This window comes from Podarcis pityusensis (genome assembly GCF_964106645.2).
Source record: "Podarcis pityusensis genome assembly, chromosome: 9".
Classification (NCBI taxonomy): Eukaryota; Metazoa; Chordata; class Lepidosauria; order Squamata; family Lacertidae; genus Podarcis; species Podarcis pityusensis.
Genome location: NC_138034.1, coordinates 7,823,606 through 7,836,730, shown reverse-complemented (window position 1 = coordinate 7,836,730; position 13,125 = coordinate 7,823,606). Strand labels below are relative to the sequence as shown.

General features: G+C 40.3%; 1 protein-coding gene across 4 annotated transcripts in view; it reads right to left on the bottom strand.

Annotated features, from left to right (window-relative positions):
- Positions 1–13,125, bottom strand: part of NCAPG (non-SMC condensin I complex subunit G) — a 36,617-nt gene that overhangs the window by 17,215 nt on the left and 6,277 nt on the right. For all 4 annotated transcript variants that reach the window (XM_081019859.1, XM_081019862.1, XM_081019860.1 and 1 more), the window contains exons 5-11: positions 12,238–12,383; positions 10,932–11,016; positions 9,722–9,914; positions 8,555–8,695; positions 7,759–7,899; positions 5,400–5,523; positions 3,108–3,197 (exon numbers count right to left, since the gene is read on the bottom strand). In XM_081019859.1, coding sequence (XP_080875985.1) covers positions 3,108–3,197; positions 5,400–5,523; positions 7,759–7,899; positions 8,555–8,695; positions 9,722–9,914; positions 10,932–11,016; positions 12,238–12,383 — 920 coding nt within the window. The remainder of the gene's footprint in view (positions 1–3,107; positions 3,198–5,399; positions 5,524–7,758; positions 7,900–8,554; positions 8,696–9,721; positions 9,915–10,931; positions 11,017–12,237; positions 12,384–13,125) is intronic.

Sequence of the window (13,125 nt, the reverse complement as noted above, 5' to 3'; positions counted from 1 at the left end):
ATCATCTAGGAGCCTCCCCTTCGCCTCCCACTCCGATGTCAGTTCCCTGACAGGGGATTTTGCCAAAAGCCTTACTGAAATCAAGATACACTGTGTTCACAACATTTCCCTGATCCACCAAGTTTGTAATTCCAACAAAAAAAGAAATCAGATTGATCTGGCATGACTTATTTTTGAGAAACCCATGAGCTTGGTAATCGCAGCATCCTTTTCTAAATGCTCATAGACCAAGTGTTAAATTATCTGTTCTAGGACCTTCCCTGGTATTGATGTCAAGCTCACCGGTCAGTAGTTACCTGAATCTTCCACTTCCCCCTTTTTGAAGATGGGAACAATATTTGCCTGCCTTCAGTCTGTAGGGACCTCAACTGTTCTCCAAGAATTCTCAAAGATAATAGACAATGGCTCTGAAATTACATCCGCAAGCTTCTTTAGTACCCTTGGATGCAGCTCATCAGGCCCTGGAGATTTGAATTCATTTAAAGCAGCTAAGTGTTCCCCTAGTACCTCTTTCCCTATCTTTGGCTGCAGCTCCCTCCTTACATCATTTATTTTGTTATCACCAGGTTGGGCATCACTTTCCTTTTGGGTGAAGACGGAGGCAAAGTAGTTAAGAACAGTTCCGCCTTTTCTTTTTCACCCAATAGCATTTCTCCATCTTCCCCACACAGAGGACCTACCACTTGCTTGTTCTTCCTCTTACTTCAGACATAGCCAAAGAAACGTTGTTTTAAATATTTTTAACCTGTCTTGTAAGCCTGAGCTCATTCTGACTTTTAGGGATTTCGGTTGTAATTAATCCCCAGAATAAAAGCTTCTGGGTTTCGTAGAAAAAGTTACCCAATATTCCTTAACTACACCACATGTCCACCACGTATGGTAGAATGCTCCTTCTGTCTCCTTACACTTCCAGCATCTCCCTAATTCTGATTTGAACAACTTTAATCTGCTTGGTGTTACCATCTGGGAATCATCTTCATGTAATTTTCCTTCCATGTGTAGCATGCAATGAATTTCAAATCTGTTTTCCGAAGTTTTTCCCCTAATACTGTCAATATTGTGCCCTATATCTCTAGCCCAGTTAATCATAGATGATTTCCTTCGTTTCCCAGTCTAGCAACACATTATACATCTTACATAGTGTTTCTTCTCTTGCCCCTAAAAGCTCTCTTTCAAACTGGGAACTTTGACCCTCAAGTCCTTATTTTTTTGTCCATCTTAAATAACGCATTTAGCTGATGGTATTGTAACCAGTCCATCACCAAGTTTTTTTCTCTTCCATTCTTTTCTTACGTTTCCCCCCACCCCACCCCCAAGATGTCTAATATCCCTCTGCAAGTGCTCCTTGTTAACTCTTCTACCGGTGACAGCCACAACAGTGCTTTTCTTTCTAACAATTTTTGATGTGTTTCCCCCTGTATAATTCTTTTCTGATCACGTGGTTCGAGAAACCCTTGTGTATTTTAACTTTATCATACCACAGGCACACATTCCAAACGAATTTGATGCCGTGCCCTTCCAGATCTAATACGGTAGTACCTCTCGTTACGAACTTAATTCGTTCTGGAGGTCCGTTCTTAACCTGAAACTGTTCTTAGCTATGGGCATGCTTTCACTAATGGGGCCTCTTGCTGCCGCTGCGCCACCGGCACATGATTTCCGTTCTCACCCTGGGGCAAAGTTCTCAACTCGAGGTAACTCTTTCAGGTTAGCGGAGTTTGTAACCTGAAGTGTTTGTAACCTGAGGGGTTTGTAACTTGAGGTACCACTGTAGTTGAGTATTCTTTAGTAATATCCATTCCTTTAGTCAACACAAGCCTCAAAGTATAATTTTAAGTCTGAAACCACCTCTTTCTTTAGTATAAATCATAATCTTATATTTTATTCTGGAATTTTTAGCCTGCCATATGAACCTAGTTATATCTTTTTGCCATTCCTTTTAAAGCATTGTGCTTCGTTGGCTATTGGTGCTGTCTGGAATAAAAACATCTTTAGAAGGGCATTCATTTTTCTCGTTGAAACTGGCCTTCTTAAAGTCCAGAGTGTGTGTCTGACTATGCTCAGTTTTCCCTTGCCTCTGTATCCTGAAACCCAGAAGAACATTGATCACTTCCCTCCCAAGTTTCCAAGTACTTCCACTTCGTCGATCAGTCCCTCCCTATTGGTGAGGACCAGGTCCAATATAGATGATCCCTTGTTGGTTTTTCCACCATCTGGGAAATGAAATTGTTGGCAGGATATTGGAGGAATTTGTCAGACCTTACATTCTTAGCAGAGTTTTAGTCCCAACAGATATCGGGGAATCCCCCATGATTACTATATTTCTTCTCTTTGAATGTTTGGTAATCTGCTCTAGTAAAGCACCATCCAAGTCTTCAATCTGGCTTGGTGGTCTATAGAAGACACCCACAGTAAGGTCACTGTTGTTTCTCTTACAATTTTTACCCATATACTCTCAATTTGCTTTTCATGCTCCAGGTCATAGATTTCTTCACAAGTGTATACATCCTTTACATATAATGCTGCTCCCTTCCTCTGGAACAGATTATACCCCTCAATTCCTACATTCCAGTCGTGAGTCTTTATGATTAAAGATATTAGAACTTAATGAGTTATGCTATAACTGTGGGAGAGTTCTTGCCTGGATGTTAACAGTGCATCATTTGTGACTTTCCTGGCTGATAAATGCATAAGCCTTACTTTCTGTCTATGAATGATGTTCTCCTCTCTACAGGAACATGACACTTAACCTCAGGGTTATTAATTCGAGCCCCACATTGGACAAAAGATTCCTGCATTGCAGGGACAGGATTAGGTGACCCTCATGGTCTCTTCCAACTCTGCAATTATATGATTCTATGTCACACAACACCGACAATACTGCATTAGTAGCTCTACTGCAATTTGGACTGTCTTGCAACAACTTGCAACTGTCTTGCAATAGCTCAAAGCTGTTGACGGCTTGACTCCTCTCCTTTCCTAGTAATTCTGTTTGTATTAGTAGACGATGGTAAAGCTGGGGAGGGCTGTTAAAATATTCAAGCGGTGCTACAGTTACATTAAACGACAAATCTTTAAAACAAAAATGTACTGCAATCACCACTTACTTTAAGCTGTTGCTTTCTTATTTCAGTTGCATCTGGGGGCTTGTCTACTGTAATAATTTCATCACGAACCTCCGTTATGATTTCAGCGACCTGGTGATGCAAAGAAAGTTAGTACTCAGCTCAAATTTTGAAGAAGTTTGCAAGTATTTTCTATCCCCCCCAAAAAAAAATTCATCCCGCCTTTTCAGTTACTTTTGGAAGGATGCAAAATAGTTTACACTGCTAGACCATCCATTCATTAAGCCCCTAACCCTCCAAACTTAACAGTGAAGTAAAGCTTCAGATGGAGGATTCTTAACATTCCTAAATGCTGCTGCTTAGCATAACTTCACTCCCAAACCTGTCTTCTTTCTAGCAATGGTAATGCCACCACATAACCAAGTAAAGAAAAACATGTCAGATTTTAGGGACCATTTATTTTCCCCTAAAGCCCGTTTTTCATCTTAAATATATCCTTAACATCACCACCCCCCAAAAAGTTCACATGCCACTAGATAAACACTAAGGATATAGAAGCCTTTTTGATATCATGATTAGGATGAACCGCTGTATTACTTTCTGCATAAAGGCCAAGTGCCTGATCAAATTGCTTTAATAAATAAAAGCACCATCTTCCTGCAAGCAAGGATACAGTACTGCATTTGAAACAAACAAACAAACAAAAAATTATCTGCTCCTATACTGAGCTATCAAGTGCAATTATATTAGGTTTCTTTGTAATGTGTGGAAAAAAATACTTAATGAGGGCTTCCGGTCCCACCTGCCTTAATAGAGGCAGCCCCCATGACAGCAGGAGGAGGAGTTTGGATTTCATATCCCGCTTTATCACTACCCTATGGAGTCTCAAAGCGGCTAACAATCTCCTTTCCCCTCCTCCCCCACAACAAACACTCTGTGAGGCGAGTGAGGCTGAGAAACGTCAGAGAAGTGTGACTAGCCCAAGGTCACCCAGCAGCTGCATGTGGAAGAGCGGGGAATCAAACCTGGTTCACCAGATTACGAGTCAACCACTCTTAACCACTACACCACACTGGCTGGGGATTGTCAGCAAATTCCCCCTAGGGATGGGGGGTGGGGGTGGGAAATGGGCTTCACTTGCAGTTCGTCATGGTACCTGGCTCTCACTCCGGCATGGAATGTGGGAGGCAAGGAGGTGCTGAGTGCAAAAGCACTTCATCTGGTGTGTTGGAAATGTCCAAATTTATGAAGCTCTGGGGATTTTTTTTAAAAGAAATATATATGTGTGAAATACTTATCAAACCAAAATTTTATCAAACCAGAATTTATCTTTCTGCTTTAACATAAAGTGCAAAATTTATTTATCTTAGTTCATCGGTCACCGAAAGGCCATCCCTGACACCTACAGGATTCTCTACTCTGCACCAAATCCCATTGGAAATAGATTTGAAAAAAGCACCGTAATATTGTGGTATATACTTGACTGCAGTGGCAGGGGAAGGTGTATCTACAAGTTTCTATTTACAAATGTGGCAATTGGTCCAAAAAGTTCGGTAACCCCTAACTTAGTACAATTTTATAGCCTACTTAGCATGTTTATTAAATCTGTACAATTTGTACAAGCAAAATTGTGAATACGAGTTGCAGCCGACTTCCATCTGTGCATCTTGCTTAAAACTCAGTTCTCACAAAACCTTTCAGATTTTTCCTCTGAAGTTTTGGCAGCCACAAAAGGTCTTTTGAAGTTTCTGTCCCAACTCCTTTTAACCTTTTTATCCTACAGCAAGGCAGGGCAAGATGCTATTTGTTTCCCAGTCTGTGAAAAGGCTGACCAAGAGGAAAGTAGAAAGAAAGCACAAACACGATACTTCTAGTATCTCCAAACTAAAACAAAGGTCATAAAAAGCCTTTAGAATGTATTTTTCCAGTCTATACCTGTACTGGATTTGAAATAGTTTTCATTGCAAAATTGTTTTATAGATGCTTTTGTTAAATCGCTTTGAGATATCTCATAGGAAGCGATTGGATGAAAAAATGGATCTGAGTGTTGCATGCGTCAGAATTATTCTCTAATATTGCAGAATGTCTGAGATAAAAATATATTTGAAGGCATTACACTCATTCTAGACGAGAAAATTTTCATGAGGCTTTTTCAGTGTTCCCTGAAATCTCTGATTTTTTCAAAGTTTTTGGGACGTAGCAGGGAGTGATTCTTTCTCTCTCTCTCTCTCTCTCTCTCTCTCTCTCTCACACACACACACACACACACACACACACGCATTTTTAATGGCTTTTTTCCTGTAATATAAACTGACAAGAGCAATTAGAACTTACAGTCTGGATTCTTCTGTCGTCATCTTTGAGAATGCGGAGTAGATTCTCTGTAAGTGATGATACAAGGGATGCTGAAGTAGTGGGCATCATAAGGATTTTTTGTAACACTGTCAGCAGTCTCTTCCTTAAGAATAATAATAACACTGATGAAATAATAATAAAATGATCCCTAAACAATGAGTAATATCTATTCTCGTTTAAAATCCAAGAACTGGCAACTAACTGCTACTTCAGAAGTGAGGCAGTTTCTTTGAATAAGCTATGTTGGTGTTTCCAATACATGTAAATGTTTAAGTGCCTCCCTTCCCAGCCATCACACTTGCAGAACCTGATTATTACAACTGGAATCTCTTCAAAATCTCTTCCACAATGGAAAGCAAAGCACAACTTTTACTAACATTTCTGATGGGAAACAAAACATTCAAACATGACCAGAGTCAAGTATGGCAGAGATGGAAATCTAGAACACCAACCAACATAGCAAAAAGAATTTTTTTAAAATATATTTTTATTAAAGATTTCTTGGTTTACAAAAGTATGTGCAATGTCCCTTGAAAAAAGTCTCTTTTTTCAAGGTACACTTTCTACAGATCAGTTTCATCTGTTGAGATGTTAGTGTTACATTAGGAAGAAAAGGAAAAAAGAGGGGGAGGGGGAAATGGTGAGTGGGGTGGAGTGAGGTGGCAATGTTTTAATTCTACTTATTGTATATGTGGGGTTTTGTGTCAGCGTCACTTGTGTGGGTTCTCTTTACTATTTGCTTGTATTCCTTTGGTGGTGAGAGAGGTTGGGGTTGGCCTAGGGCATGGGTTGGCAAACTTAGGCCTGGGGGCTGGATCCGGCCCAATTGCCTTCTGGATCCAGCCCGCGGACGGTCCGGGAATCGCCGCGTAGATCTGATTCCGATTGTTCAGGCTGCACCATTTCCACCCCTCTTCCACACACACACACACACACACACACACACACACACTGCGGTGGTGCCTCCTCCTGGCTTCTCCCTGCCCTGCCTAGAGGAGTAAGGGGGCTGGGCTTTGTTGCTGCTAGCCCCTCTCCGGAGCCCTTTCGCATGCCACTCATCGTCCCCCCGCCACCACCAGCCCCTGCCGCTCGCAAGACACAGGACCCGCGATTGGCTCAGTGCCCATCTCTAGCGGCCACCATTTAAAGCAGGCCCTCTCCGGAGCCCTTTCACACACTGTTCATCGTCCCTCATTCATTCCCCCCCCCCAAAAAAAAATATAGTCTGGCCCCCCACAAGATCTGAGGAACAGTGGACTGGCCCCTTGCTGGAAAAAAAATTGTCAACCCCGGCCTAGGGTTTGGTTGGTTGTTTGATTGGCTGTGGTGAACTTTGTTTTCATGTGTGAGTGTGGTGCGTGTGTGTGGTTGGATCAGGTTAGCCATATTGATTTGAATGCTGTTGGTGGGTTCTTCTTGTTGTCTTGTTGGGCTGTGTATGTGATAAAGGGGAACCGAACTGGGGTGAAGGCGTCTTCTTCTATCTGTCCCCGTGTTAGTTTCAGTTTGTTGGTTAGTTTTTCTAATACAGTCATATCTCGGGTTGAATATGCTTCATGTTGAGTGCGTTTGAGGTGTGCTCCGTGGCAACCCGGAAGTAACAGAGCACGTTACTTCCAGGTTTCGCCACTCATGCATGCGCAGACACTCAAAATGACGTCACGCGCATGCGCAGAAGCGGCGAAAAGCGACACGCGTGTGCACAGACGTGACGTCGCTAGTTACGTTTGCTTCTGGATGCGAACGGGGCTCCGGAACGGATCCTGTTCGCATCCCGAGGTACCACTGTAAGGCAGTTTCCCGTACTATTTGATACCATTGGTCTATGTTTACTCCTAGCAGGTCTCTCCACTGTCTGGCTATGGTGTTTCTGGCTGCTGAGAGTAGGTGGGTTATGAGCTCTTTGTGTTGTGAGTAGGCATTATTGTCTTGGAACATAGCAAATTCTTCATCCTGGAACTACAGAGGAACCTGACAGGATCTATGGGGGAAACCTGGTTGGACAGCAAAGTAGTAAGTGCCATCCTATCCAGGCCTGTATAAAGCACTACAGTTTCATTGCAGTCACAGGACAAGAAACATATTCTGGTTTCAGTGTGCTGGAGGATGGAAAGAGAAAGAAAAATGTTCAAAACAAGCTATTTAAGTGAATTTGACCATTAAACCAAGTCATTTGGTGCTGTACTGATGAATACTAATGTTGGAACTTTGACATGAAACCAAGTGACTAGAATGCTGAATAAAATGGACTGAGCTACTGAAACATTTCCGAGTCAATTCGAAGTCAACAGAATAACATATACATCAAAAATCTCTTTGTTGCTAAACTAAGTCTTACCTTCCTCCTTCTTCGGCGGTATCCATGCAGCCTATCATAAGGATCAGCTGCTGACCTATAAACTCTTTCGTCATCAGTTGCTCAACACAAGCCATATCTTCTTTCTCTTCTTGACTGAGAACTGGCATATTCTGAAGGTAACTTAATTTTTAAAAATGATTATTCGGTATGATGCAAGCAACATCTTGATATTTATTTGAATTTCAGGTTACTGTACCAGTTAAAGGGCTTACAAATATAATTTGACTGAGTCTACCCACAGACAACAATGCTGCCTCGTCAAGCTTCACAATACTATGCATTTATCGCTGCTTTTATTTTATTCCTTTGCTGGGCCTTACATGAAGAAAAACTGGCGGTTAGAAGGTGTCTAGCTGAGCCTCCCAAGAGCATGTCCTACTTTCCAGTGCTAAAAGATTCTTTTTCACACAGACCTATTTTAGCCTACATAGCTACTTCTGCACACTTTACAAGGAGTCGGGAACATAAATTAGTAACAGTAATCTTTATGTTCCAGCAAACCAGTTTAATTGCTGTTTTGTGAACAACATAGAAGTAAGTCCAAATCCAGTAACTGGAGATGAAAGAAAAATAACTGTGAGGACCAAAAGCAGTATAAATTAAACTAATGCCAGTGATTTTTTTTCAGGGGACACTCAAGGGTACGCAACTACCGGCACCTCTTTTTGTTGTTAAAATGTGTACCACTTACTGTAACAACTTCATGGTGAGTACAGGCACCTCTTTTTCTGGAAAAAAGCACTGACTAATGCTTTAACTTTCTTGTTTACTTTACCTTTGCAAATAATCTGCATATATGGCAGGTTCTGGCAGAATGTTCTCTAAGAATTCTTCCCCTTCAGATTTCAAGTACTCACAAAGGGTCTTCCAATACAAAGCATTCTCAGCGGTTAGTTTTTCTATTGGAATTACTTTCCTTGAAAACAAATATATACACGTTACATTTTCAACGGGGGGGGGGGTTGCTTTGTCAATTAAGAAGGCAATCACAGTATTTGACAAATATACAAGCTGGCCTTCACATTTTAAGCCACACACATTAAAAGCTGAAAAGACAGAGCAGCTGTTACAAGAATTATGTTGTAGACAATTTCACTGATTTAAAAAATGACTTAAGGATCATTATCTCATGGTAACCAGCAGGAATGCCTCACTGAAGCAAAATGTAATTATGTTCCATGCAAAATGTTATTCCATAGTTAGTTGCTAGGCAAATACTAGTAAGCAGAGCACTATCTTTATCCTAAATTAATGCAATATCTGTATATGAAAGTTGGTTCCTAGTGTCACTCTTTAGCATTATTAAGAGACTAACCCCAGTTTCTTGGAATTGCATTGCATTCTACTGAACAAAATAAATGGGCTGCCATCTGCGCCCAGGTTGAGGGAGGGGTAATATCTTCCGAAGTATTACTGCCGGGGGGTGGGGGTAGAGTGCATATACCCTACCACCTCTCATCTGTTATTTTAATGGACATTTCTCTTCTCATACGTACAACCAATTCTGACTAAACCTTTAGGGGTTGTTGGAGGGAGCAGGAAAACTGTCTGCAAACACTCAGCATGTACACTACAAACATCCTCTTTAGTGGTGCTACTTTGCCCACCAATACATTGATGGCTTTTCCAAAAAATATTCCTCACTAGTTAATAGGATGCCTTTTAGTAGCTGCTTTTTTGATTTGCCTTAAAACGGGAAGTTCTGGCTGCTACTTACTGACATTTAGCTATTTATAGGGATTTTAGCAAATATGAGTTCAGTTTACTATTTTCAGAAAGTAATATGCCATAGAAATGTTCAGAAACCAACATGGCTATTTCACTAGTCCTTGGAATAAAGTTAAGGCAAGTAATGAGGCAGAAACCTTTAACTTACTTTCCCAAGTTCAACTCTCAAGTATAAAGTTTTTTAAAAAAAACAACAACACACATACGTACATACCTTTCATCAAGGTCTGAGAAGTTTTTAATCAAGTCATTGACTGGTGACAGCGAAAACATGGCATTAAGTGCTGGAATACCAACTTCGGGACAACTTTCCACATCCAGCCGATGAAGGAGTTCTAGCACATTTCCCTCAACCAGCCGTAGCCAGGTCTGAAGAAGTTTCTTCTGCACCACTTCTTTTACAGATTCTATTAAGCAGGGAAATTTAAATTGAGATATAATTTCTCTGAATAAATATTTTGTAAAAAACCCTTTACAGAATAATGACTATGACACACACACACACACACACACATTTAGTGATTAAGCTGACTGTCTCTGCCATATCACATTCAACAGTATATAAGCTACTTATATATGGCAGTGTTCACATTATCAACTCCTGACTTGATAAGCCAAGATTTTGTACACACCTTCATTTCTGTTTCGCTTCTCCCTTCACTTGAGTCAAGATTCAAGCTGGGAAGCTACAGTTAACAACAGCTTCCTGTTACATGCAAACTGAGTTATGGTAAATGGCTTCCAAACAAGCCAGGATTCAGACGCCAACTTTTCCTGCTTGCAGGAAGAGAGGAATGAAGGCACTTTGCATTAGTGTGTCTATGTTGACTCACTAAATCAGGATTTCCTTATGAAAGCTGTGCTACTATAAACAACAATGAGGGCTTCCCAGAAAGAATACTTCAGATGCAATGTATTTTAGTATATTCTTCTATTATATTTATACTGTCTCTTCACGTCACTGTGAAGCTTGTTTGTAGATCCTAGCTGTCAGACAGATTTCTCCAACAGAGCAACATGCATATACTTGCATAAGGCTATCCATTGTTACTGCCTAACTCCTCCTTCACCTTTTTAGAGGGCTTTTCAGCTAATGTGGGAAGCAGAGGTATGTCTGTTAAAGCCTGGCAGAAGAGATGGAGCCTGTCACCAACATGAGAACTACATATGTTGTCACACATGAGGAGCAGAAGAACCAGATTGCCCACTGTTACAATATAAGCCTTTACTTGTTTATTCAAAAGTATGTCCCACTAGTTTGCAATGGGACTTACTCCCAAGAATGCCTAGGACTGCAGCCTTCGTTTACCATTGTTAGCAAGATGGCTCTCAGGCATTTCGCTAGCAATGAAAAAATAAGGAATTGGCACACTGAACAAGTGCACAATATAGGCAACTATAAAATAAATAAATAAATGTCTTACCTGATCTATCATTAAGCCCTTGCTGAACAAGCTTTACTCGTTGGGCTATTGTCAAAGCTTTCATATGAACTTTTTCTGCCAAAACCTTTTAAAGAGGACACAGATTTTAGGGCTTTACTAATAATGATTTTTGACAAATTGGTGCAAGCAACTTTATGTGCCTATCACAACAGATACATACTGGGAATTTTGCCATAATAAGTAATAAAACAGCAAGAAGGGAAACTTGAGTTTTGTGAGTTAATCTCAAATTCTGTGTCTAAAACACACTTTAAAAGCTCAGAGTACATGAACTAGGGCAAGTGGAATGAGAGATATAATTTGGCATTTTAATTCCATCATAAAATGTAATGGATTGATTCGCAAGTAAGCAGGCTGAAAATTAAGGGCCACTGTATTTGTTTTGTTTATATATTGTTTTCCTTCTAAAAGGAAACCCATGAAAACTTCCAAATAGTCACTATGCTTTTGTCCCAGAACTAAACCCTTAAGACTTTCAAAGAAACATTCACTGCACTGACATAGAACCTGTTATGGCCGCAAGAGCAGGTGATATGTTTTATCGACAAAAATCCCAGTCCAGCAGTGAATACCCATGTATAAAAAGCATACTTCAGTGGTTAATATGGATACAAATGCACATCTGCATCATGCTCCTCCAGACCTCTGAACTGGCTGCACCCAATATTTGATGCAACTGTGCAGCTCATTACTTCTTATGGCAAGCTGAATGCTATAAGAGCTGAGCCACAATATTTAACAGTTAATATAATGCACTTTACTAACATTTACATTAGTTACACTAAACACTGAAACACTGAACCAGAGCTTGAAACAAAATTCAACCATATAATTCTCAATAAAAAGCTGTATTAAAATGGACCAAAAACTGTGCCTGGCATATCCCAATTGTCCTCTGCAGTTCAATTCTGCTCATGTTTTGAACAGGCTAGGACAGATTTAGAGCATTCCAATAATAATAATAATAATACTCATTATTAATTGCCATGTACATTCATTGCTTCTGGACCATCTTGATGAAAAACACATGGCAGCCAGAATACAGTAGATTAATTGGAAAAACTGCTATGATGCAGTTTGAACTGACTTCCTTGGCACAATGATCAGAACCAGCAATATTTATAACGAGTTTAAAAAACACTGCAAATACACCTATACATAAATTTACACCTGTACCCCAAACATAATTTTGCTCCCCAGAGAGAATAAAGTTGATTTCTCCAAATGTTTACATCATATATTACTAAGAAGCAATGTAAGTAATTGTAGTAAGATATTGACTTACCTGGTATGCCAATTTCCTAACCGTCTCTTTTACATCCATAGTACGACCTATAATTTTTGGCAGGGTTTCAGCTGATGGACCAATACATGACAGCACAGTGCGCCTGACTTCCGGATTGGAGTCGTTCTCAATTAAATTACTGTAAACTAAACAAAAAACAGTATTACACAGAGTATGTTAATGACCGGAAAATGTACATAAAGAAAATGTACATGAATAACAAGTGGCCAACACCCTTTGCATTAAGATTTTATGATGCTCATGTTAGATGCACAACTTCTACATTTTTGGCAGACGTTTAGTTGATGGGCCAATATATGACAATGTTTTTCTACACCAGATGTAAATACTCAGGGAAATAGGCTGGAATTGACAACAAGCGAAGGGCTTCCTAGCACATGCCCCTGATTCTTAAAAGGCAGAGCACATGTCAGTCACACTTCACATATTTGCTACAGGAAACATTAAGTTACACTAGTGTAGCAAACTTGACACAAACCAAGGCAAACATGATACAGAAACTAGTAGCCTGTGACCTAACCACAGTAGGAAGAGCTGTTGGCTTGATGCCCTCTTCCTCTTCCCCTCCAGTTCCCCATGCTTCTTCAAAATCCATTCTGGAGGATTTGTGGGCATGTAGAGGGACGGGAAGTAAACAGAAATCCTGCTATACCAGGAGAACCCCATTGCCACAGCATTGGATATAAACCATTGATTAGAGTATCGACTCAAGAATTGACCGCAGATATCAAATGATTTAGGCATAGCACAAGAGTACAAGGTCACCATTTTGTGGATGACACCCGTGTTAACTTTCCAGTCCCTGGAACCCAGTAACAAGTCATAATAAACTGACACAAACAACTGAACTATTTGATGACTGATGAA